At 34.5% G+C, this 25,879-nt stretch overlaps 3 protein-coding genes across 10 annotated transcripts in view; 2 read left to right on the top strand and 1 right to left on the bottom strand.

Annotated features, from left to right (window-relative positions):
• LOC127857684 (uncharacterized) overlaps positions 1-7,065 on the bottom strand; it is a 146,372-nt gene extending 139,307 nt beyond the window's left edge. For 6 of the 8 annotated variants that reach the window (XM_052394296.1, XM_052394299.1, XM_052394295.1 and 3 more), the window contains exons 1-2: positions 6,968-7,065; positions 6,619-6,762 (exon numbers count right to left, since the gene is read on the bottom strand). In XM_052394296.1, coding sequence (XP_052250256.1) covers positions 6,619-6,729 — 111 coding nt within the window. In that variant the 5' untranslated portion in view covers positions 6,730-6,762; positions 6,968-7,065. Of the gene's footprint in view, positions 1-6,618; positions 6,763-6,892 lie in introns of all 8 variants that reach the window. The other 2 variants (XM_052394293.1, XM_052394294.1) reach the window with 2 other exon arrangements.
• LOC127857692 (RBPJ-interacting and tubulin-associated protein 1-like) overlaps positions 1-25,320 on the top strand; it is a 119,740-nt gene extending 94,420 nt beyond the window's left edge. The window contains exon 3 of the mRNA XM_052394314.1: positions 22,973-25,320. The gene's annotated coding sequence lies outside the window, so the exon portion shown is untranslated. The remainder of the gene's footprint in view (positions 1-22,972) is intronic.
• Positions 11,729-25,320, top strand: LOC127857691 (RBPJ-interacting and tubulin-associated protein 1-like). Its single transcript, XM_052394313.1, has 3 exons — positions 11,729-11,750; positions 16,913-17,110; positions 18,387-25,320. The coding sequence occupies exons 2-3, from the start codon at positions 16,941-16,943 to the stop codon at positions 18,859-18,861; spliced, it is 645 nt and encodes a 214-aa protein (XP_052250273.1). The 5' UTR covers positions 11,729-11,750; positions 16,913-16,940; the 3' UTR covers positions 18,862-25,320.
• Positions 25,321-25,879: the final 559 nt, after the last annotated feature.

The raw sequence follows: 25,879 nt of genomic DNA, 5'->3' as shown, positions 1-25,879 counted from the left end.
GTTCATTTGTTGAATCCGCCGCATACGTACGCGGCGGATCAAGTGAATAGATATACATCTACATGTTCATTTGTTGAATCCGCCGCATACGTACGCGGCGGATCAAGTGAATAGATATACATCTACATGTTCATTTGTTGAATCCGCCGCATACGTACGCGGCGGATCAAGTGAATAGATATACATCTACATGCTCATTTGTGTAGCATAGAAACCTAGATTTATGCCACTTTCATAGTTATTAGTTTCATGTTATAAAGTGATATCATGGGCATCGTACAGTTTATAGGTGCCTATGGCAACCGTTGTTTATTGTTTGTGTTTTCACTTATATACACTTATTTTTGTTAATGCAGCATCAACATACTAACACAATATCACGGAAAGAGGAAAATAATGCATTTGAATATCAACCGTACTTTGACAACTGACGGCAGAAATTATTCGATTTAAGATGTAAATCTAGGTTTAGTGCAGATTCGTTCATACGGCACAAAGACACTATTTTGTTTTACATATCCTTTTTTCTTAGAGGACTGGATGAGTCATGTAAAATATCGACTATAACAATTTTTTTTTATAAACAACTGGTAGCAAGATGTGTTGCAAATAATTGGTCAGTAACCACATTTCAACAAACTATTTTTTACAAAATTATGTGACCTTGTTAATGTGTGAAATACATTCTTTACGGGCAGGAAACTTACTTACTTGCCAGGCACACTAAATATGCTTATATGATAATACCTGTTGTCGTAAAAATAAAACCAAAAACAAATATGCTTGTTGATCATTTTTCAGTTTTCTAATGGTCATCTAACAGTTAATAGGTGTCTATCGCAACCGTTATTTATTGTTTTTGTTTTCACTGAAGATACACTTATATTTGTGAATGCAGCATCAACATACTTAAACAATATCCAGGAAAGAGAAAGTAATGCATTTGTTTATCAACCGTACTTTCGTTTTTCCCAACTTACGACAGAAAGTATGCGATTTACGATGTGAATTTAGTTTTAAGGCAGATTCGTTCAAACGACACAAAGACACTATTTTGTTTTACAAATTATTTCGGCTTAGAAGAATGTCCAGTCATAAAAAATATCTAATTTTATAAACAGCCGTTAGCAAGATGAGTTGCAGCTAATTGTCAGTAACCACATTTTCACTAACTCTTTTGACCTGTTTATTCTTTTGAGTTTAATTCAACAGTGAAAAATGCCCATAATGTCACTTCAATATAAAATAATAATGAAACATGAAACGGTGCAGTTAATAGACGCACACAAAGAAACTTAAACTTCTTAAGCCGATTCTAAAAATGACGAAGATAAATTATTATTGAAATTGAATTAATACATGCCCTTGATAATCGTGTTTTGTTTTGATGACTTCGATTTTTGTTAAATTTTCAGGATTACAAAAATTTGTTTATAAACGGGAATGCACTCACTAAGAACACAACAGCACGCTTTTTTATTAACTATGTTATCTATTTTATTTTGAATCCGCGCACATTAAATAATAGGATTTGACATATGATTATAAATGTTCTTTTATTTTTTTTTAACAACTTATCATTTAAAAAAGATTGTTTATTTTATGATAAATGTACGCATCGACTCGGAATCATGTCGCGGATCGAGGCTTGCCTCGGCATGCCGCGGCGGACAGATGCAAAGCTTCGCGGCGAAATTCGACTTGCCGCCGCATACTCACGCGGCTTCAACAGCTGACGCGGCATCGACTTGTTTCGCCTTGCCGCCGCGGATGGCGAAATATGTTTGTTCTGCCTTGGCTGTACTGTACTAACAGTGTTGTTCAATGTATACCTAATGTTTCAGATTAAATGACAACCTCCCAGGGTGATCATCATGCACTGGCGAGAGATATTGAGAGAATTATTGACATTTTCAAGAAAGAACAGAGTTCTAAAGCTGTTAAGTCCAGAACATGTCCGAGTTATGTGCCCTTGAAATGTTCTATGTTTATAAATGTTATTCCTGTGGTAAAGAAGTGTTGGGACCAGGTAGTTTAGTTGCATTTGGTACATGAATGTTTTGCAAATCAGATAATATGTATATGTGTTGTTATTGTATCAAATACAGTATTCATAGAAGGAAAATATGCCTTTATTGCATTATTTAAGGAAATTTTGATAATAGTCAAGCAGCATATTTTTTCCTTCTTTATAAAGTACCGGTAAACGGCACTTTCCCAATTACAAAAAAACTATTAATTTCCCAATTGCTGGCCAAAAATTCCCCCCAAAAAAAAATTTGGAGGGGGGGGGGGGGGGGGGGGGGGGGGGGGGGGGGGGGGGGGGGGGGTAATGCAACATTTTGTTCGTTTCCTTGTGCAGCTCTATGGTTTGAACCTAGGTAAATATAATATTGACAGCTTGAAAACACTTAGAATCAATTTTAAATAGGGATGCAAGAGGTTACAAAAATCATTAACCGGTTAACCTTTTCCCGTAACCGGTTTTTAACCGGTTAACCGAAACGCCTTAAGCAGTGCCTTCCCCAGGAATTTTTTCAGGCGCCCCGGGCCGATCGGGGGTGGGTTCGGGAGGGGTGTCCCCTCCCTACGTTGATTTTTTTTTAATTTAACGTGTCAATTCACGTTCTGTGGTGCGTTATAACTCAAAGAAAAACATCGTCAAAAGACGTCATTTGTTGGGCTATGACTCTTCAAAAAAATCCCCCAGTAATTTAAATATATATATATTTTATATTGTTTAATTGTTTTAAAACTTTTCCGCACAGATAGTAAAATCCCGACTCGAACGATTCCCCAATACATCCGTTTCAACCCGACTCTATTACTGTATACTTACTATTTTTCAAGTTTCTATTTATTACCCGATAATCCCGTTTATTCCGTTTTTATCAATCTCTTTCTGGTAAATATTAACGATAAAAGCTTTCAGTTATTTCTTTAACACAAACCTTGCCATTTTTTAAGTGACTATTTATAGATTTGATGAAATATTGCCTCTGAATAAGCATTAATCCCCTGACCTGTTGTGTGCTTGTTACGCTCAATACACGCTATTTGTATGCAATAGACGCGACGTTGTACATGCTGCATAATGTTCGCGCTCTTTTTAATTGAGAAAAAGATTCGACACAAAATAAACTTGCACTGCTAATTTGAAGCAAAAATATTTAACGTTGCGGTAACATTTACATTCGGAAGTGTGTTTCGGATTAAAAACGCGTTAACATCGATTTACGGGAATGGGTTTCGGATTACAAATTTAATTATTCCCATTTGAGATTTCAACAAATATTAACCGTTGTGTTATAAATTCTACGATAATTTGTTTAAACACTTTACGAGTCGAATAAATGTTTTGACGGAACTATGCATGAAATTCACGTTGTCCACGAGGATCACGGCCGGTTGCCATCATCAGTCTTCTAACTATCGATTATCGGACGAAACATTTACAAGGGTGCGTAATTAATTCAAGGAAAATTTGTTAAAGCGCATAACGTGTCGAATAAATGTCAGAAAAACGAGGTGAATCAGTTCTATAAATGGACATGTTGAAATATACATGTACTGGAATTAAATAAATTGTTATCACATAATTGTAACCGGGAGTCATTTGCACAACTTACTCGCTATAATAATTAATTGTACCACTTGCAATTCATTTCTCGTATTAATTATGAGTCATAGGTAACACTTGTTTACAGTAAAAAGGTGTGATGATGATGCCCGAAACCGTCTTTAATGTTCTGTACTGTACTAATTACCGGTTTTATATTACTCAAATGGTACAACTTCTTGCTAATCAAGCTGCGATAAACTCTTACTTCATGTCCGACGTCAATCAAAAATAATGGTCGATAGTTAACCCCGCCCTCATAAGCATTCGCGTAACCGATTGGACGATGAACTTCACAGTTTGACGACTGGAAAGTTACTAGATACATCATTGTCAGCATTTAAATGACCGTGTAATGTGGCTAGAATAATCGATACGCGCGTCATGCTATTCTCTTATCAGTGGATTATACATTACCCCATGTGGTGTTTATGGCGATTACTTGTGAAAGTAGGTACCGAGTGCTCTTTTAAAACAGGGAATATTGATACACTGATAGGGAAACCTTGATTTTTTTGGACAATCTCCACTTTCTTTTACTGAAGAATACACTGATCGGAAAATTTCAAGCGCCCCGGGGACTCTGATTTCGAAATTCAAGCGCCCCGGCAAGGGGCGCTTAAATGGCCTGGGGAAGACCCTGCTTAAGTAGTGAAAATGATTTAGAGTACGTAAAAAATTTCATACTGCTCGAACAGCTCTGTAGAAACAAACGTTATTTCAAATTTGAAATCGCTTGCATTGATAACATGCCAGTTTCGTAATAAAATGTATAGTACATTTTATTTTAATAATTTTGTAAATGTATGCTATATATTTTATTTAGTTTTCCTGCGTACATGCACAGGGGTAAAAAATTTAAGAACTACACAATGTTCATTTTCACGTGTTAATAACTTATTTTTGGTTGGGCCGCTTATTTTACGTTCGCGTCGTATCGCTCACAAAAATGGTGTGTTCATTCTGTTTTAATTTTTGAAACTCAAATTGGCTTAATATAGAAACGTTTTTTACCTTTCTATTCGCTGTAAAGTGGGTCATGTGTGTCCAACGAATTCGCATCTCTTCTTATTCGATACTTACATATTTTGTTGTTTGCATTTTAGCGTTTGTAGCCGAAGTAGTATCGTTTGATTTTCATTGTACAATTAAAAAATGTGGGTAAAATAAAGAACACGAATGCAAATTAAATTAATTTTGCACGATACTAAGTTGAATGTTTAATATAATCAGTACATTTATTTAATAGCGAAGTAACTAAGTATAATGATCTCAAATACTGATAGTTACGTATGTTTGTTAACGTACCATAGCGCGAAAATTTTAAGCAATTACACAAATACTAAATTCAACGGTTTTATTTTGTATCTATTTTTAATTGATGTTTAATTATTTAATAAGTTAATAATTTGCTTTCTTTAATAACACTTTCATCGGACGGTAATGGTGGAATCATTAGACGAAATATTATGATAATTATATTAATTTTTAATAAACAAAAGCACGTTAACTCGTCAAGATTTCAACAACGGATGCAATTCTTGATAAAAATGTTACTTATAAACACAGTATTTTTGCGAGCAATCAGTGTTGGGTATTGGTAAACAAAACATCAAAATAAGCAGTCTAATGTCTCAACTGTTTTTTTATAGCGAGTTCAATAAACGTGTCAATTACGTCTTCGCTAATAGCTCCCACTCACCGCAGTTCGCTAGTTAAATTTAAGCGAGTCAAAGGTATTGATTAATTGTTTTATTACTTTGATTGTTGACACATTATTTATTACCGTCGATCGTGCGGCATGTTGTTCTAACTAGTCGCCAGCGCAAGTTGGCAGTATGTCACGCGAAAAAAGTAAAATCGTACGAATTATTCCATGAAAAAAATAATCAAATAATCAAATATTTTTTTCCAGGTTAACCTTTTTCCGAAAATGTAACCGGTTAACTGGTCGTTTCGGTAGGTTAACCGGTTAACCTCTTGCATCCCTAATTTTAAAGTATTTGGGACTATAAAATCCAATACACCAATTTCCCAATTTGAGGGTTTCACGACTCGATTTTTCACAATTTTACGGTTTTTACGACTCAATTTTTTCAAATTGGACCGGTTCGGGTACTTTTCCCAATTGGCCAAAAATCGCTGATTCAAGTGTTTAACATGCTTTAACTATACTTATGCATTGAACTTTGAATTTGACAATTTTAAGAAGTTCGTGACTCAATTTTTCACAATTTTGACAAGTTCGCGACTCATTTTTTCACAAAGTGAGGGGCCAGGGCCGCTTCACAAAGTCAGGAAAAAAAGCCCTGAAGCTTAATTTGGGCAATTTCTTTCCTTTTTTCGTTTGTATCCATAATTTTTCACAAAAAGTGAAAGCAAGGCCTTTTCTCGGAATCAAGAAAAAAGCCCTGGTAATGTAGATGCTTATGTGTTTGTTTGGGCAAAATTACAAACTCCTAAAAATTAATCATTAACTATGTTAAAAGTGAGATGTCTTAATAAAGATGCCATAAACAGGATAAGCAACTGTTAAAGCATTTGTAGTTTTTCTGTGTTACCTTTGGCACACATATTTACCTTACTATTAAAGTCCCCTTTCTGGAGGGTGTCCAGTCATTACACCCCCTGGACGTTACACCCCTGGTCATTACACCCTCTAAGCCTGGACATTACACCCACCAAGATATTGATCAGATTAGAAAGGTGTAATCAACTTATGAACCACTAATTGGATTTGTCATGTAAGATGACACTGATGAGATTAATGGTTGCTCAAATTATTTAATTGAGTAGCCATCATTTAAAACATTAATTTTTATTTAATTCTGGAGTTAACAAATGTCTTCTCAAAATGGTCAAAAGTCAAGGTTATAATTCACGGTCCCCTAGGTTTATTTGGGCTAAAATTGTTAAAAAGCAAAATTGAGACTTTGTAACAGTACCTATAAATGGCATTATAAAGAAGATAGGAAATAACTGAACAAAATATGTCTTACTTTTTCATTTGCACAAATTGTTACCGCCTCTTCAAGGTTTATCTGGTAACTTTTCAGAAGACTTCTCTGACCTAGTCTGTCACACAACGGACATGTTTTGCCTTCCAACATCTTGTGAGCGACGAAAACGTGCAAAGGGACCAACTGTAATTGACACGCATACAAATAAATAACAACGTTTTGTAACGTTTCTGAAAACGTTTATCGGGCGTTGAATGTCACATTATTTCGCGAGATAGTTTGGTGTTGCTCGATAATTTTATTAATTGCATACAAATACAAATCGATTGACGTAATGCCGTGGTTAGGTGTTGCGTTTTCGTCATATTATAAAGCATTGAAGCTGTACCTCCACAGAAAATTGGCAGCAAATCGTCACCCAACACTATTTTGTTTTCGCACATGCCCGGTGGACTCCATTTTCTTAGTACAATGGATAACTTTGTTATAGGTTACACGCAACTAAAATGGGTTGTCGACTTTTTCGGCCCTTAGCTCTTTCGGCCCCGTTTTTTTTCCGGGCCTATTCGGCCCCATTTTCAGGCTCATTCGGCCCAAGTACCAGGCTTTTCGGCCCCATTTTTAATTTGAAAAAATCGTTGAAAATATGTAGGTCGATACTCTTTAAAACTATAATCTTAAATAGAATCACTATTTTCAAGTGATTGCTAATTAGTTAAACGACTACACAAAATATACGTTTTCATACCGTTGGTCGGTCACAATAGGCGGTTGCACATCGGCTCTAGTTAAATCGAAAGGCTCGAAATCGGACGTTTTGGTAAGCGCTTAGCCTTCTGACAATGGCACTTCTCACAATCCGAAATCATGTGAAATGTCGAACCGTTCAAGCAAAGCATGATCAGCGAATGCCTGAGTACACAACGAATAAAATCTATTAATGTTACTAACAATGACACTTTTTTATATTCCTTTTTTTACGATTAACACAAAGTAACATCATCTAGCACAGCCTGATAAAGAGCAAGTCAGTGTAATATTTTAACAAAATTAACTTTTAACGAAAAAGGTGTAATAAAATGTAGGGCCGAATAAGCCCGGTCAATTTGGGGCCGAATAAGCTTGGGCCTGAATAGGCCTGAAATTTCTGACTGGACCGAAAAAGCTTGGGGCCGAAAGAGCTTGCTACCCTAAAATGAACGTGTAAAAAATGCAAGTATGCGCATTTCTTATATCAGAGATTTTGGAAAAGAAAGACATTGGCAAAGAGATTTTGTGGAGCAGTTGGAACGCAAAAATAATTCAATAAGTTTAAATGATGTATCCAGTCCCGTAGCCAGAGTTTTGAAAAGGGGGGGTGCGAATTTTTCCATCAACGATTGTTATTGAGCAACGAAGTGGCGAAGCGGAGGTGGAGGAAGGGGTGTCCCCCTCCTGCAATCGGGGGGTTTGGAGGTCATCCCTCTAGAACATTTTGAAAACGAAAAGTTAAATCATGCATTTTGGTGGCTTTTTATCTGAATTCAGAGACTGAAGTTATAGAGCATTTGTATTTGAAAATTCACATTCATTGACTATACTCAGTGACTGATCGACATGAATATGATATAACATACATTTATTCCCCACTGCCGTTTTTCAATAACCACCTTTTTTGATCAGTCACGGAAATACATTATTTTATACCTGTAGCTAGTATGCGCGCACACACTTCGTTTACATATGCAACAACACATGGATATAATATAAAATCAACAATAAAAACGGTATACAATATCATTATTTATTGGAATCGCGATAACATTGTTGTATTTTTCCATTCCAAAATTCTACCATGCCTAAATCAAGCAAATTAAATGAAAATTGTTATTTTTATAAAACAACTGTTTGTCTGCTTCTTTGGATAGTACCCGAGGCCTAGCATTGCTCTAAACGTGCTAATAGTGTTTTGTTCAACAAACACCGATTAACAAAACTGGGTCGTCTCTAATCTGCATCAATATTAAACAGAAATAAAGATGTTATAACGGGTTACTTGTATTTAAAAAAATTATTTTTAACAAATTAGTTATCATTTTCCAAACGAATTTCAGAATACAACCATTCATAAAGACCATTTAACCACAAACTACTGGTCCTATCGTCTCAAAGCCCTTATACATGTATAACAGGACGTTGAAGAAAAAATATTGACTTATTTGCCCGTATGTTCAAGATCCGTCACAATTAATGAACATTTAACGTTAACGTCCACATGATCATATATGTTATAGTTTTAATTCATTATAACAACTGTTTCAGAGTAACATAACGGTAATTAAAACAGTGTGGGCAGTTCTGTATATGGAGCAGAACAGATGCCATAAGGTGTTGGTAAACTACAAAAAGCTACATTGCGTTGTTGAAATGATTTGTTTTCTTGCCACACAACAACAACAAAATTATCCTGTCTTGAGCATAGCTGATATTTTTTGTCTGAAAACCCTTAAGGTGATCCGATAATGATTGTACGGGGATATAACAAAAAGAAAACGCAGTCTGTCAAAAATGCGGTGTACAATCGTGAATTGTTATAAATCGTGGTATAATGCAAAATTATTAACCAGTGACTCATTAGTCTTCGGCAATTGTCGACAGGTGTCGTTTGATTTCCGTCATTTTCGGAAGCTGGCATAATATTCCGTTAATAATAATCAAAATGTTATCTCTTTCCTGTCGGTAGCATATTGAATTCAACATTAGTGTAACGCTTATATACGAAGACTTACTGGATTCCGGGAAAAGATAAATAATCGTTTTTGCGTCGAAGAGAGTTGGGTGCATCTTATAGTTCAAATATTTTTTTACTCGTCAAAAAACATTGGATGCGAACGCACCCAACGCACCCACCTGGCTACGGATATGGTATCTAACAAAAAATGACCAGACTTGGTGTTTTTCTTTCTTTCGGCATTTTATACAACAGTAAATATTATCAGCAGTTAATACACCATCGACCCTGATATTTGTATCATATAAATAGCTTGAATCATTATAAACACTGATTAAAAGAAAAGCACCATTATCTTATGAAATATCGTAACTACATAAAACAGAACATAATATGATTATTGGTGATACTTTAAATATGGACAAACTCGTATGCAATAATATCTGTGTAAGGGATCAAAGGTAATAAATGTCTGCATATGATTGTGTTGTCGTAAAACTAAAGAAACATCGATGAAAATTATAAAATTGTGTCGATTTTTAATTTTTATGTAACTAAATTTTTATTTTTTAAATTCAAAAAGGTAAACAAATGATTGAGTACGCGTTGCAATATTGTTTTCAATCACAGCATATTCTTTTCTTGGAAAAAAAGAAATAGACTCTTTTGAATTAACCTGTAAAAATACCGCCAAAATGTTAATTCAACCGATTTGTATGATAGTCTGACCAAGAAGCATTTGACGCAAACCGAAACTTAAACTTAACAAGAGCACCGCATAACGGGTGCCACGCTCGGCTGCGAAAGCTTGTCAGATTTTTTTTAGAGGTCACAGTGACCTTGACGTTTGACCTAGAGACCCAAAATGGGTGTGGCGTGAAGAACTCATCAAGGTGCATCTACATATGAAGTTTCAAAGTTGTAGGTGGAAGCACTTTGATTTTAGAGCAAATGTTAAAGTTTTATATTAGAGGTCACAGTGACATTGACCTTTGATCTAGTGACCCACAAATGGGGGTGGCGTGTAGAACTCATGAAGGTGCATCTACATATGAAGTTTCAAAGTTGTAGGTGGAAGCACTTTGATTTAAGAGCCTATGTTAAAGTTTGATATTAGAGGTCACAGTGACCTGGACCTTTGACCTAGTGACCCAAAAATGAATGTGGCGTGTAGAACTCATCAAGGTGCATGTACGTATGAAGTTTCAAAGTTTTTGGTGGAAGCACTTTGATTTTAGAGCCAATGTTTAGGTTTTAGCACGATGCCTACGGCGGACGGCGGACGTCGGACAGCGGACGTCGAGCTGGCTATGACAATAGCTCAGGTTTTCTCCGAAAACAGGCTCGCTAAAAATGAGCGAAATATTGTATACTTGCAGATTATTATTTAACAATTCATAAGGAAGATACTGATAGTATTTCTTTACGACATGCACCAATTTAAGTACTGTATGTATTCATTTTTATTCCATTGATATATGATACTATACATATTAAAGTTCAAATATTCTGCAGCCACAATATAATGGTTTGTTTATCGCAACAAACAATGCACACATTTAAAAACCAACTACCAACACTCAAAATCAGAATGAAACACATGGAAACAAACAATGTTCAATGCGTTCTAATTAATTGCTATTTAATCAATATACACAATAATTGGGACTAAAATTCTTAACTTTTCAAATTAATCAATACATTTATTTAATTATTAAGGTTTCAAAAAGCTTCTGTCCGTAAATTTGGTAGCACTTATATACCTTAAATTATACAATCTGCATGTGATTTAGCTATTTTGCTTTCGTATAAAAAAGGTATCACTAACGACATAAGAGGTTCACTTGTTTCGTTCTATTTTACTCGTTTAAATATATGTTTGTTGTTACATCGTGCGATGTGAATTCTACTTGATTCATATAGTTAGTTTTGTTTTTTCTCAGATGCCATGTACCAATCTCCACGCAGAGTTGTCGTTCCTTAAATCTCACAATCTTTGCCTTCACAAGATTTGGTAGAATTTTATGTTTTTGTATAAGTATTATAATATGTAAAGTAGTATCATTTTTCTTTAATATTTTGAAATTAGTGTATAAATTTAGGTTAATACTAAATATTAATAACCTTAATTAAAACAGGGATTTGTCAAATACACATACCTGATTTAAAGAAGCAAAATTAGCAACGGTAAAATTATTGTATCACGTGGCTAGACTATCATCACGTGGGTGGTAATGGAGGCAGGGATTTGATAATTGTGGGGATTTGATCCAGCTATGCTTGTTCCAGTCAAAATCTCTGCGCGGAGGTTGGCCGTGGACAAGGACATTAAAAGCGCTATTAATTTGTTGTTTGTAGCCTATTATTTAGATGTAAAGCTATTCAGTTCCTTTCGATATAACGATCATTTTCATTGGTGCATAATTTTGCACATGACAAACATTGTTTACAATGGAAACAGGTACTTGCTAGTTTTAATAGGAGTTTTAACTTTAAAAATCTGAGCATTTATGAGCCGATAAATATGCACTGACATGTAATTGGTATTCAAAATAAGCATACAATAAAGTTGATCAATTTGTGTGCCGCTTAAATAAATCGATTACAATCGCGGTATTCTTGAAACGTGTCGCTCGACCGAGCGTCATGTCCTACATGGCTACAAACTACAAATTTATTCAAGATACAAGATACAAGAATCTTTATTTAACGTCGGATGTGAATAACAATAAACATTAGCTCATGAGCTATTTCCCGACAAAACAATTGTATATATATAACAAGTGTATATTGAGCTGAAAGAAAGAAAGATTAAGCATATTATATAAGCATTTATAGTACAAGGACATTATTTAAAGCATATAAAACACAAAATTAAGTAAAACTGTTCAATTAAAGCATAATATTTTGTAAGTTACACACAAATACGGCAAAGGGAAATATACCTAAAAACTATATTGGAGCTGTTTTTGCATAAGTCATAATTAAAACATACTTTTAAGTTGTACAAACAAAGCATTGCAGACCTATATTAAAATTTAAGATATTAAAACAAGTATAGCACACAATTCATGTTTAAAAGCATATACAAGCACATGCACAATAACTACATAGTACAACAAATAAATAGCACATATATACACATACACAAGGGAGTATAAAGAAGCATATTTAAGAACATGAAAAACAACTACATAGCACATATATACACATATATACATGTTTAATTTTTTTATTTTTAAGCACACAAGAAACTGTTATACACTATTACAAGGAGAATAAACAAGGGGTTAACTGACAGATAAATAAATTATATAAGAAGGACAAAAACAAGCAAGCAAGCAAAAAGTGTGAGAAGCAGGTTACTCACACATGGCGCATTTACATTTTGAACCTGTCCAGGTGCGGATCAGCCGTACAAAGTCTTTATATTTGTTGACTGTGCGAATGTCCTCTGGGAGGCTGTTCCACACCTGTACATGCTAAAAACGAAAGGAATTTTTGCCATACCTTGTTGTTCTTACTTGTGGTGTCTCTAGGATGTTTGAATATCTGAAAGAGTAAACCAAGGACACTATGTAGGTCTTACTCACCAAAGTAACATCATATTTGATAAATTGAAAAATCAATCACAAAGAATGCAAATCAGGAACTCGGATTTCTTCGCTGCAACCTCAAAATTTACTGACCAAAATTGAGAGATCATTCTGACAAAGTAATAATCAAGCCTTAATAAGGATACTGCTCCATTGTCTGGTACCAATATGGTTACATTTTATTATTTAATTTACAAATTTTCAGCTTTGAATGCATTACTTACTAGTGCAGAAATTAAACTTCTAATGAGCTTTTATTGTCATAATAACTATCATGTGATGAACAGAAAATGTACACTATTCTATCAAAGAAGAAAAATAGTCTTGGGACAGCTTATTTTTTCTGTATGTACAATCCTTTAAAGCAAAATATCACGCCGGGTATGCGGATACTTTGATAACAGATGGCACTTCGATACCAGATAACAACAAAAGCCACTTGCGAGAGTTGAGTTCTTCAGCTTTTTTGCATTTATGTTCTGTTCATTTGGTTTTCAGACACATAACATTGTTTGGTCGATAAATGGTATAGCACTTCGTATTGCGGAGCAAGAAAGTCGTGAAAAAAACAGTGGATTATAAAAAGAGATAACATTTCATTGATAATCGTCATGAATTCGATGATCAGTACGAATTTCAACAAAATAAAAATACTTTGAAATAAATCAAGAACTTGCCAACTAATCGAAATAAAAGATCAATATGTCCATTTATGTTACAACATGTTAAATTTTAGTTGAATAACGTATTTGAGGAAATTAAAATGTTTTAAGAGTCGGATGCCAAATTTTCATGGACACTTCTTTTACCGATCATCTCAAAGACAATGGCACTTCGATTCCAGTTAACTCGACACTTTTTACCAGATATGTCACACTCTATTTAGTGAAGCAGAAATGCAGAATTCGCTGTGGAATGCTGCTATAGTAAGTAGGCAATAAATAAAAATGTATGTACTGACGTAAATTAAAAACGAATTACCGAAACATGTTCTTATCCCTTAGGAATGTGATAATAAAAGGGAAAGGGAAGTGTAAAGGGAAATGCTTCCTATAAGTAGAGCTCAATATAAAGGGAGTTTTCCAATATTTTTTTAATTTAGTGGCTACGCATAAGTATTTCATGATGCGATTCTAATGAGCACCAATGACAACGGATTTTATGAGGTGTATTGGCCGCTTTAAGACCCCTTGCTCCCCTTATTTAGAGTCCTGAAATAAAGTCAATTGAACACAGTCATGTTGATGCGTTGTATTTTCAATTCTCTTAATCTAAATTTACCACTTAAAAACACGTTTAATATTTACACAATTACTTTCGGTCGTCACTTGCGATATATTACTTCAGAAATTAGCATTTTAATCTTATTTAAAATTTGCACTTATAATATTAATTATAAAAATTAATAGTAATAAGATTTTTGAAAACGAACAACGCCATTAGTTATATTTTACATGTGTATATAACTACATTATGCATAGATTCCCAATGTGTCGGGCTTGACAATGCAAATTGATTCGTACTTCAAAATGTTTTGTAAGTATAGCCATAATATACATAAATGCATTTCAGGTAGAAAATAAATCACGGTTATCAGAGTGCCCAATTTGTTGAAAGTCTCTGTTATCCAAAGTGCCCTATATCGGGAATCAAAGTATCCGCAACTTCATGAATACCACCTATTAAAACATGCTCTATCTTCGTTTATATTTCATTGAATACTTTCAAAATTTCAGTATTTGAAGCACAGTGATTACTCTACATGCTGGAATAGCAAACAATTTCTTGCAATATTTCTAAGTAGTTTTATTTTGTTGAAATGTTTACCGTTCATCCAGTTTATGTTGTTTTCCGACCGAATTTTTTATTTTTTTGGGAAAAATCTACCATTCTTCCGTGATGTTTTTCGTTGCAACAGAAAAGGATACACCATTTATAAACTCGACCATGCGCCTTGTCTATAAAACTAATCTTTATGATATAACTTTAAAAAAAAAAATGATGAACTTACCTCTCGCGCATGGCTTTTGTTGTAATCTTGTATCGAAGTGCCATCTGTTATCAAAGTCTCAGCATACCCAGCATGAATATGGTCTATTGCAATAGAAATACAATTATAAAAAAAATCTTGATCTTGATTGTACATTTCTTGATGCCCAAACGTTTAAAAGCTAATGCCATTGCTTGATTTGACAGTCACATCACTTTGATTTTTATACGCCTGTTTTAAAAAAACGGGACGTATTACAGTTTCACCTTTGCGGCGGGTGGGTGGGCGGGCGGCGTCCACAGCAGTGTCCGCTCTCTAATTCAAATAGTTTTCTTACGATCTTCACCAAACTTGGTCAAAACAATATTGAGGTCAAGTTCAAATATGGGTCATGTCAGGTCAAAAACTAGGTCACGGGGTCACTTAGTGCATTTCTAGCATTAAGCATGGTGTCCGCTCTGTAATAGAAGTAGTTTTCATCCGATAATCACCATACTTGGTCAGAAGTTGTATCTAGACAATATCTAGGTCAAGTTTTAATATAGGTCATGCAGGGTAAAAAACTAGGTCACAGGGTCACTTAGTGCATTTCAAGCATTTAGCATGGTGTCCGCTCTCTTATTGAAGTAGTTTTCATCCGATCTTCACCAAATTTGGTCAGAAGTTGTGTCTAGACAATATCTAGGTCAAGTTTAAATATGGGTCATGCCGGGTCAAAAACTAGATCATGAGGTCACTTAGTGCATTTCAGGCATTAAGCATGGTGTCTGCTCTCTAATTGAAGTAGTTTTCATCTGATCTTCACCAAGCTGTGTCTAGATGATATGTAGGTCAAGTTCAAATATGGGTCATGGTAAAGTTGTCAAGTTGTCCAAAACCTTCAAGAATACAAAATACAAGAATCTTTATTTAACGTCGGATGTGAATAACAATAAACATTAGCTCATGAGCTATTTCCCGACAAAACAATTGTATATATATAACAAGTGTATATTGAGCTGAAAGAAAGAAAGATTAAGCATATTATATAAGCATTTATACTACAAGAACATATTTAGAGCATATAAAACACAAAATTAAGTAAAAAATGTTCATTAAAATCATAATTTTTTGTAAGTTACACACAGATACGACAAAGGGAAATATACCTAAAAAAATATATTGGAGATTTTTTTTTTTACATAGTTCATAATTAAAACATATATTATACACTTATAAGTTGTACAAAACAAAGCATTGCAGACCTATATTAAAATTTAAGATATTAAAACAAGCATAGCACACAATTCATGTTTAAAAGCATATACAAGCACATGCACAATAACTACATAGTACAACAAACGGGCGTATCTTGTGACAGTTTGGCACTCTTGTTCAGATATGATATTGATCCACATGACGTAATTCCCATGGCTGACTTATTACTGCTTACATTGTACATCCCTTTGATTTTTCAGATATGAGATAGATCCACATGGGATTCCCATGATTGACTTACAACTGCTACATCCTTTTTTTTAGATATTACAAGTACATGTATATAGCTTCACAACTTATACTCATAGCTGTCTTAAAAATGCTAACATCCCTTTGATTTTCAGATATTATATAGATTCACATATCATTCTCATAGCTGACTTATAACTGCTTACATCCCTTTGATTTTCAGATATTACATTTGTATATAGATCCACATGTGATTCCCATGGCTGACTTATAACTGCTTACATCCCTTTGATTTTTCAGATATGAGATAGATCCACATGGGATTCCCATGGCTGACTTATTACTGCTTACATCCCTTTGATTTTTCCGATACAAGAAAGATCCCCATGTGATTCCCAAGGATGACTTAATTACTGCTTACATCCCTTTTATTTTTCAGATACAAGATAGATCCACATGTGATTCCCATGGCTGACTTATTACTGCTTACATCCCTTTGATTTTTCAGATACAAGATAGATCTACATAATATAGATTCACATATTATTCTCATAGTTGACTCATAACTGCTTACATCTCTTTGATTTTCAGATATTATTTAGATTCACATCTGATTCCTATGGCTGACTTAGAACTGCGAGGGAGCCGGCCCCCATCAGTCGTGGGTATTAGACCCCCGTCTTCAGGTCGACCCAGGTCAGGGTACAAGGTCATTGCAGACCACTCAGACGTGGACGAGCTGCTGTTTACGTCTCATCACACACGGAGTGACAGTGAGGTCCTCTTCAGGTAGGGTAAAAATACATGTGCGTAAAGTGCCATCCCAGATTAGCCTGTGACGTCTGCACAGGCTAATCCAGGACAACACTTTCCGCCGTAACTGGATTTTTTGCTTAAAAGAGACTTTCTATAAACAAAAAATATCATAAATGAGGAAAGTGTCGTCCCTGATAAGCCTGTACAGACTGCACAGGCTAATCTGGGACAACACTTTATGCACATGAATTCAACCCCCTTTTCACAGAGCATGGCCCAAATACAAATAGGTAATACACCAAAAGCAACAAACATTCTCTTTGAATTGGTATAGTGAAAGCTTATCAACATTACCTGCTACGAACAGTTTATTTGGTGAGCAACTTAGGGTATTTGATCATCATGTTTTATTATCATTTTATCAACTAATTATCAACAGCTTTTTTTAAGGATTCCGTTTTGTATTTATTGTATGATATGCTTTCATTTTTATTTTGAACATTTATCTGCATATTTTAAATATTGTTAAGTTTTACATTCATATTAATAAATGATGAAAAATGTACATGTATTAATAAATGTTTCATCTGCAAATCAACTATACAATTTGCGTAGACCTACATTGAATCGTTAAAAAAAAGCAAAAGTGATATAATAAAAATGATGTCCATCTTGGTGCAACTAGCATGAAACCAGAACAGCCTGTGGGTAACTCGCAGTCTGTTCAGTTTTTATGCTATAAGCTGCTCATCAGTTTCTAAGGTTTTATAAATTAAGCCTTTAAAACTTGACACTTATCAGATAGATTTTACAAGTTTATTTTATTCTCTAAGCCTTAGGGTCTACAAACGCATCAAAATGCATGTGTGACTGTGGTAAACAGTTAATCACAGATGATACTGAACTGTTGCTTCATTCAAGTGTTAAAAGTTTTGTTCCTTAACAAATACTATCTAACTGACCCATAATAAGTAGGTTAAAAAAATACCTATACATTTATATACATGTATTGGTGAATGATAACATCATATGGCAACATTCAGTACACATTATTAAATCAAAGCTAATAACATTGATTTGTTTAAAACGCAGGTTTGCGTCTTGGACACAGTTGACAATATTGGAATTGCAGTGTAATAACAAAAATTTGAGTAGTGTTCTGAGAAAACTGGGCTTAATGCATGTGCGTAAAGTGTCATCCCAGATTAGCCTGTGCAGTCTGCACAGGCTAATCTGGGACGACACTTTACGCACATTCATTATGCCCAGTTTTCTCAGAACGCGACTAATTTAATTCTTTTATTTTCAGACCCCCCTGGTCAACAGCTTCGCAGGATAAGATTGAAAAAAAGAAACCAAAAATGCGGCCCATGTTGTGGGCCCCGGACCCCCGTCAGTCAGTTACTACTAGTCACTCAGACCAAAAGGGTTTCAAAGGCTCAATGTGGTCAACAAACCATGCAGATCTTAATCGATACAGGCCCGTGAAACAGAAGCCGTCATTTTGTGATGAGATGCTGTTTGGACACAAATTAGAAGAGCCTTCATTTGATGCACCATGGGGAGAAAAATCAAAAAGACCTCGACCGTTCTTGTGTTCCCCTGTGGACTATGCTAAACTCACGCGTGAAGGCTCAACATTAAGCGCCAAGTATTCGTCTGTTGGGACGTTGGATGGTCGTCCCCCGTCTAGGCAAGGCCGGCGCCCAGCGTCCGCAAATACCAGACCAGTAACTGTGGAGACTTCATACGATATTAATGTTAAGCCAACTTGGAAGCCGTAATTTATATTGGTGGGCGCTCTGGAAACGGGTCATGCATGTGCCTAAAGTGTCCTATCTGATAAGCATGTTCAGTCCACACATGGTCATCAAGGACGTTGCTTTTTGCATAAATATAAATTTCTATAGGATCAGGCTTCCTTTAAATTGAAAATACCATAAAAGCGAATCACACAGGCTTATCTGGGATGACACTATATGCACCTGTATTTAGCCCAGGCACATGAATGGTGATCCACGGTTAGCAATTGGTTCGATTTTTTTCTTATATTAATTTGCATAAAAGTTCAGAGCTAAAAGGAAGATACTATTTATTTGAAATTTAACTACAGGGAAAACTCCTAAATTGACAATTCTGGTATATAGATATCCCTGATTTGTGGAATTCAGGCATTAGGTTTGCACCATGCTTTAAGGTCTTTGGGGGGAAAGGCTGTGTACTAGTAATGTTTTCACCTTGTAGTGAATTGTAAAGTGTCACGTTTGTTTAATGAATATTGTTTTAGCAGTAAACAAATTTTTGATGATAAAAGATATTGTTCATTTAAACATGATGTAACCATATGGGTAAAAGAATTTTACTATTTATTGTATGTTTGTTGGTGCTTTTTAAATAGATTATGGATGCAGAAAGTGTAAAACAGAAAATGAATCCGGAAATTGTGTAAAGAACACAGTTTGTTCATAAGGAGTAATATTCCTTTGTCCTACAGTTGTCAACCTCCTTTTGAAGAGTAAACATTGGAAATAACAACTTGAATATGAATGTATGGTTCCAGATTATTGGTTAGTGGTGGTTTTGCTAAGTGTTGGATGAAGTGGAAGTGCGCTGAAATGTAGTATTTTAGCATAATCATGACACATGTTTAATTGTTTATTGTTATCAGAGGGTTTAATCACATGAAAATAAACCCCTTTTCAAAGAGCAGGCCCATATTTATTTTATATCATTTTTAGTGGTTATAGTGGTTGGATATTTTTATATTTTCTTGCCGCTGTAGTATATAAATTTGTAAATCTTGTACTTATGAGTATTGCTTGTGTATATATTCTGTGGTAAAGGTACATGGGAGTATTATTTCAAGCCTTTTAAATATGAAATCTTATCCTCACAGTACAATGTGCTCTTTTGTGCTTACTTCAACTGAATGTGTGATTTAACAAACGTCTTGTGCTTTTCAAAGGAACAGAACATTTCTTTAACAACAAGTACCAGGAATTTGTATCTTTGACTAAGATTTGACATTCCGTTGAAGTCGGGTTGCTTATTTACTAGAAACACATTCAATGTATTAAAGTGTGATTTCTATATTGTTTTCCTTTGTGACATGTTAACACATACTCCCAATAATTTTTATTAGTTGGATTTAATGTGTGACTTAAAAAGTGAAATAAATTAAATGTTGATGCATATAATTGTAGACACTAAGCAGGGGTTTTCCTCGCTTCATTGTGAAGAGGCCCTAGCCTATGTATTTTGGGAAGAAGTTGCTCATTTTGGGAAGAATTCTCGCTAAAATTACTGCTTTGGGAAATGAAAAAGCTGGTGTTAGTTAGGATTTTGGGGAAAACTGCATGATTTTAAAGAAATGTTCAATTGGGAAGGGGCCCTTTAATAGGCCCCTGTTATATAAGGCTGAAAACCTCTGCGACTATATATAAGGCTTGGACATTTGCATCAATTTCTACCTCCTAATTTTACTCAACCTTAAATTTCTAATTATTTCTTGTGTGGAAGCATACATGTACTGGTACCTTGTTAAGTTTTTTGATTTGATGGATATGTAAGCCTTCTTTATTTGTTATTAAAGCTTAGACATAATGATAGAAATGAGCCATGCTGTGTGCTGTGTAAAAAAGGGGGCTCAATGCATGTGCGTTAAGTGTCGACAACACATTCTGTTTTTAGGATATTTTTGTTTCAAGAATCTCTCTTCCTTGCAAAAATCAAGTTAAGGCTGAACGTGTTGTCCCTGAATAGCCTTCGTGGACTGCACAGGCTAATCTGGGATGACACTTTACGCACATGCATTAAACTCCCTTTTCATAGAGCACGGCTCAAATATATAATTATTGAAAAAAAAGGCATTATGAACGTTCGTAAAGTGTTGCACACTTTTTCTGCTAAAACAGGATTTTTGCTAAGAATAAGAAGGACTTCCTCATCAGAATAAATATCAGAAAACTGCACAGGCTAATTTTGAACGACGCTTTACACACATGCCAGGTCTTCTCAGAGAGTGGCTCGTTTATACTATTGACTAAGAGAATCAGAGATAGGCTTGATTGGTCATTGTCAGCTTGGGTAATACTTAAATGTACCCCCTCCTCTTAAAGCCACACACCTTGAAATGAAATACATGTTAATCAATACATATAGATGCAATTTAAAAGTATGCAAAATTGTCATAAAATCTATAGCCAAGTTAGCAAGTTATTAATTTTTTTTTTTAATTTTAAAACCAAAAGTAGGATTTCTATACATGTACGTCTATTTCGACAAACACGATTATTTTTAAGTTTTAAAGCGCGAAAAAGACGGATTTCTACCTTGTAACCACCAGATATATTCTAATTGGCATCATCTAAGATAAAATTAAATCTATAGCCTACTTAGCAAGTATTTTATTATTTTTCAAACGGTACCGCTTTTAAAACCGAAAGTTACTATGGATTTCTAGACGTATACGTCCATTTCGACAAACGCAATTATTTTTTTAAAGCACAAAAAAGACAGATTTCTGCCTTGTAACCACCAGATATATTCTAATTGACATAGATAAAATATGTTTTTTATTTATACTTAAATTTACTATGCCATGTATTTCATTTCAAGGTGTGTGGCTTTTAGTATACTTGAATGTACTTAAATGGGAACCCGGGTACGAAAATATACTAACCAGTTCCCGACCAATTAGACTGTACCAGAGTTTACATTCTCATCCAAAATCTTATGTTGTAAAAGGCGTAACTCTTTGGACAAAACCTGCCTCAATGTGCTTTTTATGTCCCCGACCACTATAGTGGGGGGACATATTGTTTTTGCCCTGTCTGTTGGTTGGTTGGTTTGTGTGTTTGTTTGCTCCAACTTTAACATTTTGCCATAACTTTTGCAATATTCAAGATAGCAACCTCATATTTGGCATGAATGTGTATCTCATGGAGCTGCACATTTTGAATGGTGAAAGGTCAAGGTCATCCTTGGAGGTCAAAAAAACAAATCCAAGGGAAGTAATAAGCTTTTCAGGGAGATTATTATCTGAACCTGCCAAATGATAAAAAATCAATTAAAAAATCAAAGCGGCGCAATAGGGGACATAGTGTTTCTGACAAACACATATCTTGTTTGAGTAGGAGTTTTGATAATACTGAGGCCATTTTACAGAATATTGACATAAATACTGTATGAACATAATTAATTCAACAGCCGAAAAAGACCAATCTAGCGTTAGAATTCCAGGGTACATTTCAGTATATTTTCCGTACCCAGGGTACATTTCAGTAGTACCTGAGCCGACAATGACTAATCAAGCCTGAATAAGTCTTGTCAATCACTCAGAGGTCAAACTTATATTCATTGTGAAGGGATTGACAGATGTCTGCATACTTCTATTAGTTTGATGCTAATACTTTGCCAAACATACGAAAATGATTGCCTTTTTTCTACTGGTTGATTTTTATACTGCTGTAGCTTTTCTTCAGCATCTGCAGATGCTGATAGGCATAAAGCCATTTGCCTGTTTGTTTTACAGTTCCTCACTTTGTCCTTCTGTCCATCCTTACTAGGTTAACCCAAAATGAACATTTTGTCTCACATGAATAATTATTGTTAAACATCTCTTATACTTGGATGAATGGTGTCTTTGAAGACATTAACACACAAAAATGACCTTACATCATTTTTACGATGCTATGTACCTTCATAATGACGAAGACTTATTCAGAAGGTCAAAATTCTTGGCTAATCCAAAATGACGTGTTTCTTCTCACATCAATAATACTACATTCAAAGCTTTGATTCTTGCATGAAGGATGTCTTTGAAGATTTAAAAATGCATCCACAACCTCATGACCTTGACTTGAAACAACTTGTTGGCTTAGACTTATTCAAAAGGTCCAAAGTCTTGGTTAACCCAATATTACACGTTTTGTCTTAATACTAAGCTTTGATTCTTCTATTTGGCTGTGCTCTGTGAAAAGGGGGTTTAATGCATGTACGTAAAGTGTCATCCCAGATTTGCCTGTGCAGTGTGACCTGACCTTCTTTTGGCCAAAATTGACTTACATTCGGACTAAGACTTACTTTTAGGGGCCATTCAATCAAAGCTGTACCAGGTTTTTGCTGGGTGTGATCGGGGTATGCATTTATTGAACACAGTATCTAATTCTTGCCTGTTTTTGCTGAAATCTCCTGTGATGACTATGGTGTCTTGACAGATTCTGCATTTGTATTTTGGCTTACAGTTTTTTGAACAACAAAAACAATCACTTATAACACTATTGGTTATCTAATGCATCTATTGTATTAATTGTTGTATATACTTTTTATTAAATGGGTTCATGCTAACATGTTACCGGTAATGAAAATTATTTTGTTTTTAAATGTTAACAAAAAATAAAAGCAACATTAAATTTGTAAAAAAAAAATTAATACAATGTGTTAAATATATTTATTTTTTTGCATATTATAGACTTGTATTGGTGTTAAATATACTCACTGGTTTGATTGTTTTCTTTTTAAATATATTTTATTGGTTTGTTTTTATTGTGGTATTTTGTTTTGTTCTATTATTGTTTCTCTTGTGTTGCTCACGATTCATCTTCATTACATTTTTATCATACATCTTCGTCTGCTTGCGAAAGCAGAATATTGAATTTTTCAATAAAATACCACTTTCTTGAAGAGAAAAAAACGCAACGTCTGCAGTGCAAAATAGGCTCACCTACCGAGCATTGGCATTAAGTTTCCAGTTCACCGGAAATAATTCAATGCTATTATTAAAGACCATACTGTAGTTCTAATGAAACTAAATTACAGGTAATTATCTGTTGGAGAGAATGTCTTTTGATAATATTTGCTTTAGAATATGCCTGGGGCCAATGCTATTTACTTCAGTGTTCTTTTGGTACACTTTAAGTATACTCACTTAATTTACCCAGGAGCCATCATTAGCCGTCGCGTGTATAGAAAGAATAAGATATAGAGAATATTTTTTGGATTCATAGAATATCCATTTTATTTCACGAGTGATCATATAAAATATATATTTTGTATGATCGCGAGTGAATTAAAATCGATATCCCATCGAATCAAAAACATTTTCTTTTTATTTTTTGCTTTTTTCACCGTTAATTTATATTGTAAAAGAGTTTAACTGGATAATGACGCTGGATTTACGACCTCATTTCGTCGAAAAAATGATGTCATTTCACAGTAAAACAGTGCACTGTTATTTTTCACTGTTTAAAAACAGTGAAATATCAGTTTTATTTCACTTATATTTAACCAGGTTTTCCGAAGGAAAAAACTGGTTATTAGATTGGTAAATGCAGGCGGGCTGGCTGGCTGGCGGGCGGAACAAGCTTGTCCGGGCCATAACTTTGTCGTTCATTGTGAGATTTTAAAATCATTTGGCACATTTGTTAACCATCATTAGACGGTGTGTCGCACGAAAAAATTACGTCAATATCTCCAAGGTCAAGGTCACACTTTGAGTTCAAAGGTAAAAAATAGCCATAAATGAGCTTGTCTGGGCTATAACTATGTCATTCATTATGAGATTTTAAAATCATTTGGCACATTTCTTCACCATCATGGGACGGTGTGTCGCACGAAAGAATCACGTCAATATCTCCAATTTCAAGGTCGCCACGACTAAAAATAGATTTATTTTAAAACAAACTTACAAAGGGGGTTAATTTTGTTTGTTCATTTCAAAAGTTCAGTTTGAGTTGTCTCCCTTTATCAGATTTTTTTCACAATGAAAACCTAGTTTTGTGACAATTTTGTCCCTTGTTCTCTATAAACCACCGCAAAGCATAAAATAAAAGTCGTTATTTCTTTTTACATTGTTCCTATTCCTAAATGCGATTTCTTGCATTTGATGAGTATGATAAGAGATTTCAACAAATATTTTTTTACAAGTAATTTGGGAGTGGAGCTATAGGGTGACTTTTCTTAAAGTTTTTGAAGTTATAAAACATGGGCAAATGAATACCTGGTTTCAGCAGTGATTCACGCATATATCAATACCATATTTTTCTTAGAAAAAATACAGTATTATTGCAAATAAATATTATATATTTTACTGGTTATAAGAAATGTTGTTAAATAAAATGTATATCAACGACAATGACATTGCTATGTATGCATGTTCAACATAAAACTGTTGTGTGATGTACTTGTATGCATATTATTTAGAGTCAACAATGCGAAATGAATATAGCATGTCATGAATATAATTATTGTTGTTTTTCCAATAAGTATTGTTTTAGGTATAATTGTTAAGACGACAACATATTGCACATAATTTTCATCCTATTTCGCTAGTTGTATGCACGTCAACTCACGGGCTTTTCGTCGTGCATTATCTAGGCATGTTGTCTGTCAATTTTAATATGATGTTTTGAAATTTGATCGTAATTTCAACTGTCAAATGTGCGTTATTCTCTGTCGAAAATTACGCGGTAGGCATTTCAAAGTGTCAGTTTATGTTGAAATATGCGACGTCAAAAGAGTCAACCATCATCGACTGGAACGCAATATTCACGAAACAGATGACATTATTTATATTTGAACAAAAATACTTAAAGAATACATACACACAGTCTCGCGTTTTTAAGATATTGCATAAAAGGCTGGAAGGTAAAATACACGCTACATTAGTGAGACTGCAGTAGATGACATAAACGCACACTCCTTTATAACAAATGGTCATTTTTAGCTCATCTATTTTTTGAAAAAAAATTATGAGCTATTGTCATCACCTTGGCGTCGGCGTTGGCGTTGGCGTTGGCGTTG

This window comes from Dreissena polymorpha, chromosome 14, assembly GCF_020536995.1.
Source record: "Dreissena polymorpha isolate Duluth1 chromosome 14, UMN_Dpol_1.0, whole genome shotgun sequence".
In the NCBI taxonomy this organism is placed as follows: domain Eukaryota; kingdom Metazoa; phylum Mollusca; class Bivalvia; order Myida; family Dreissenidae; genus Dreissena; species Dreissena polymorpha.
Note: the sequence above shows the minus strand (reverse complement) of the source record. Positions and strands in the feature narration are given on the sequence as shown.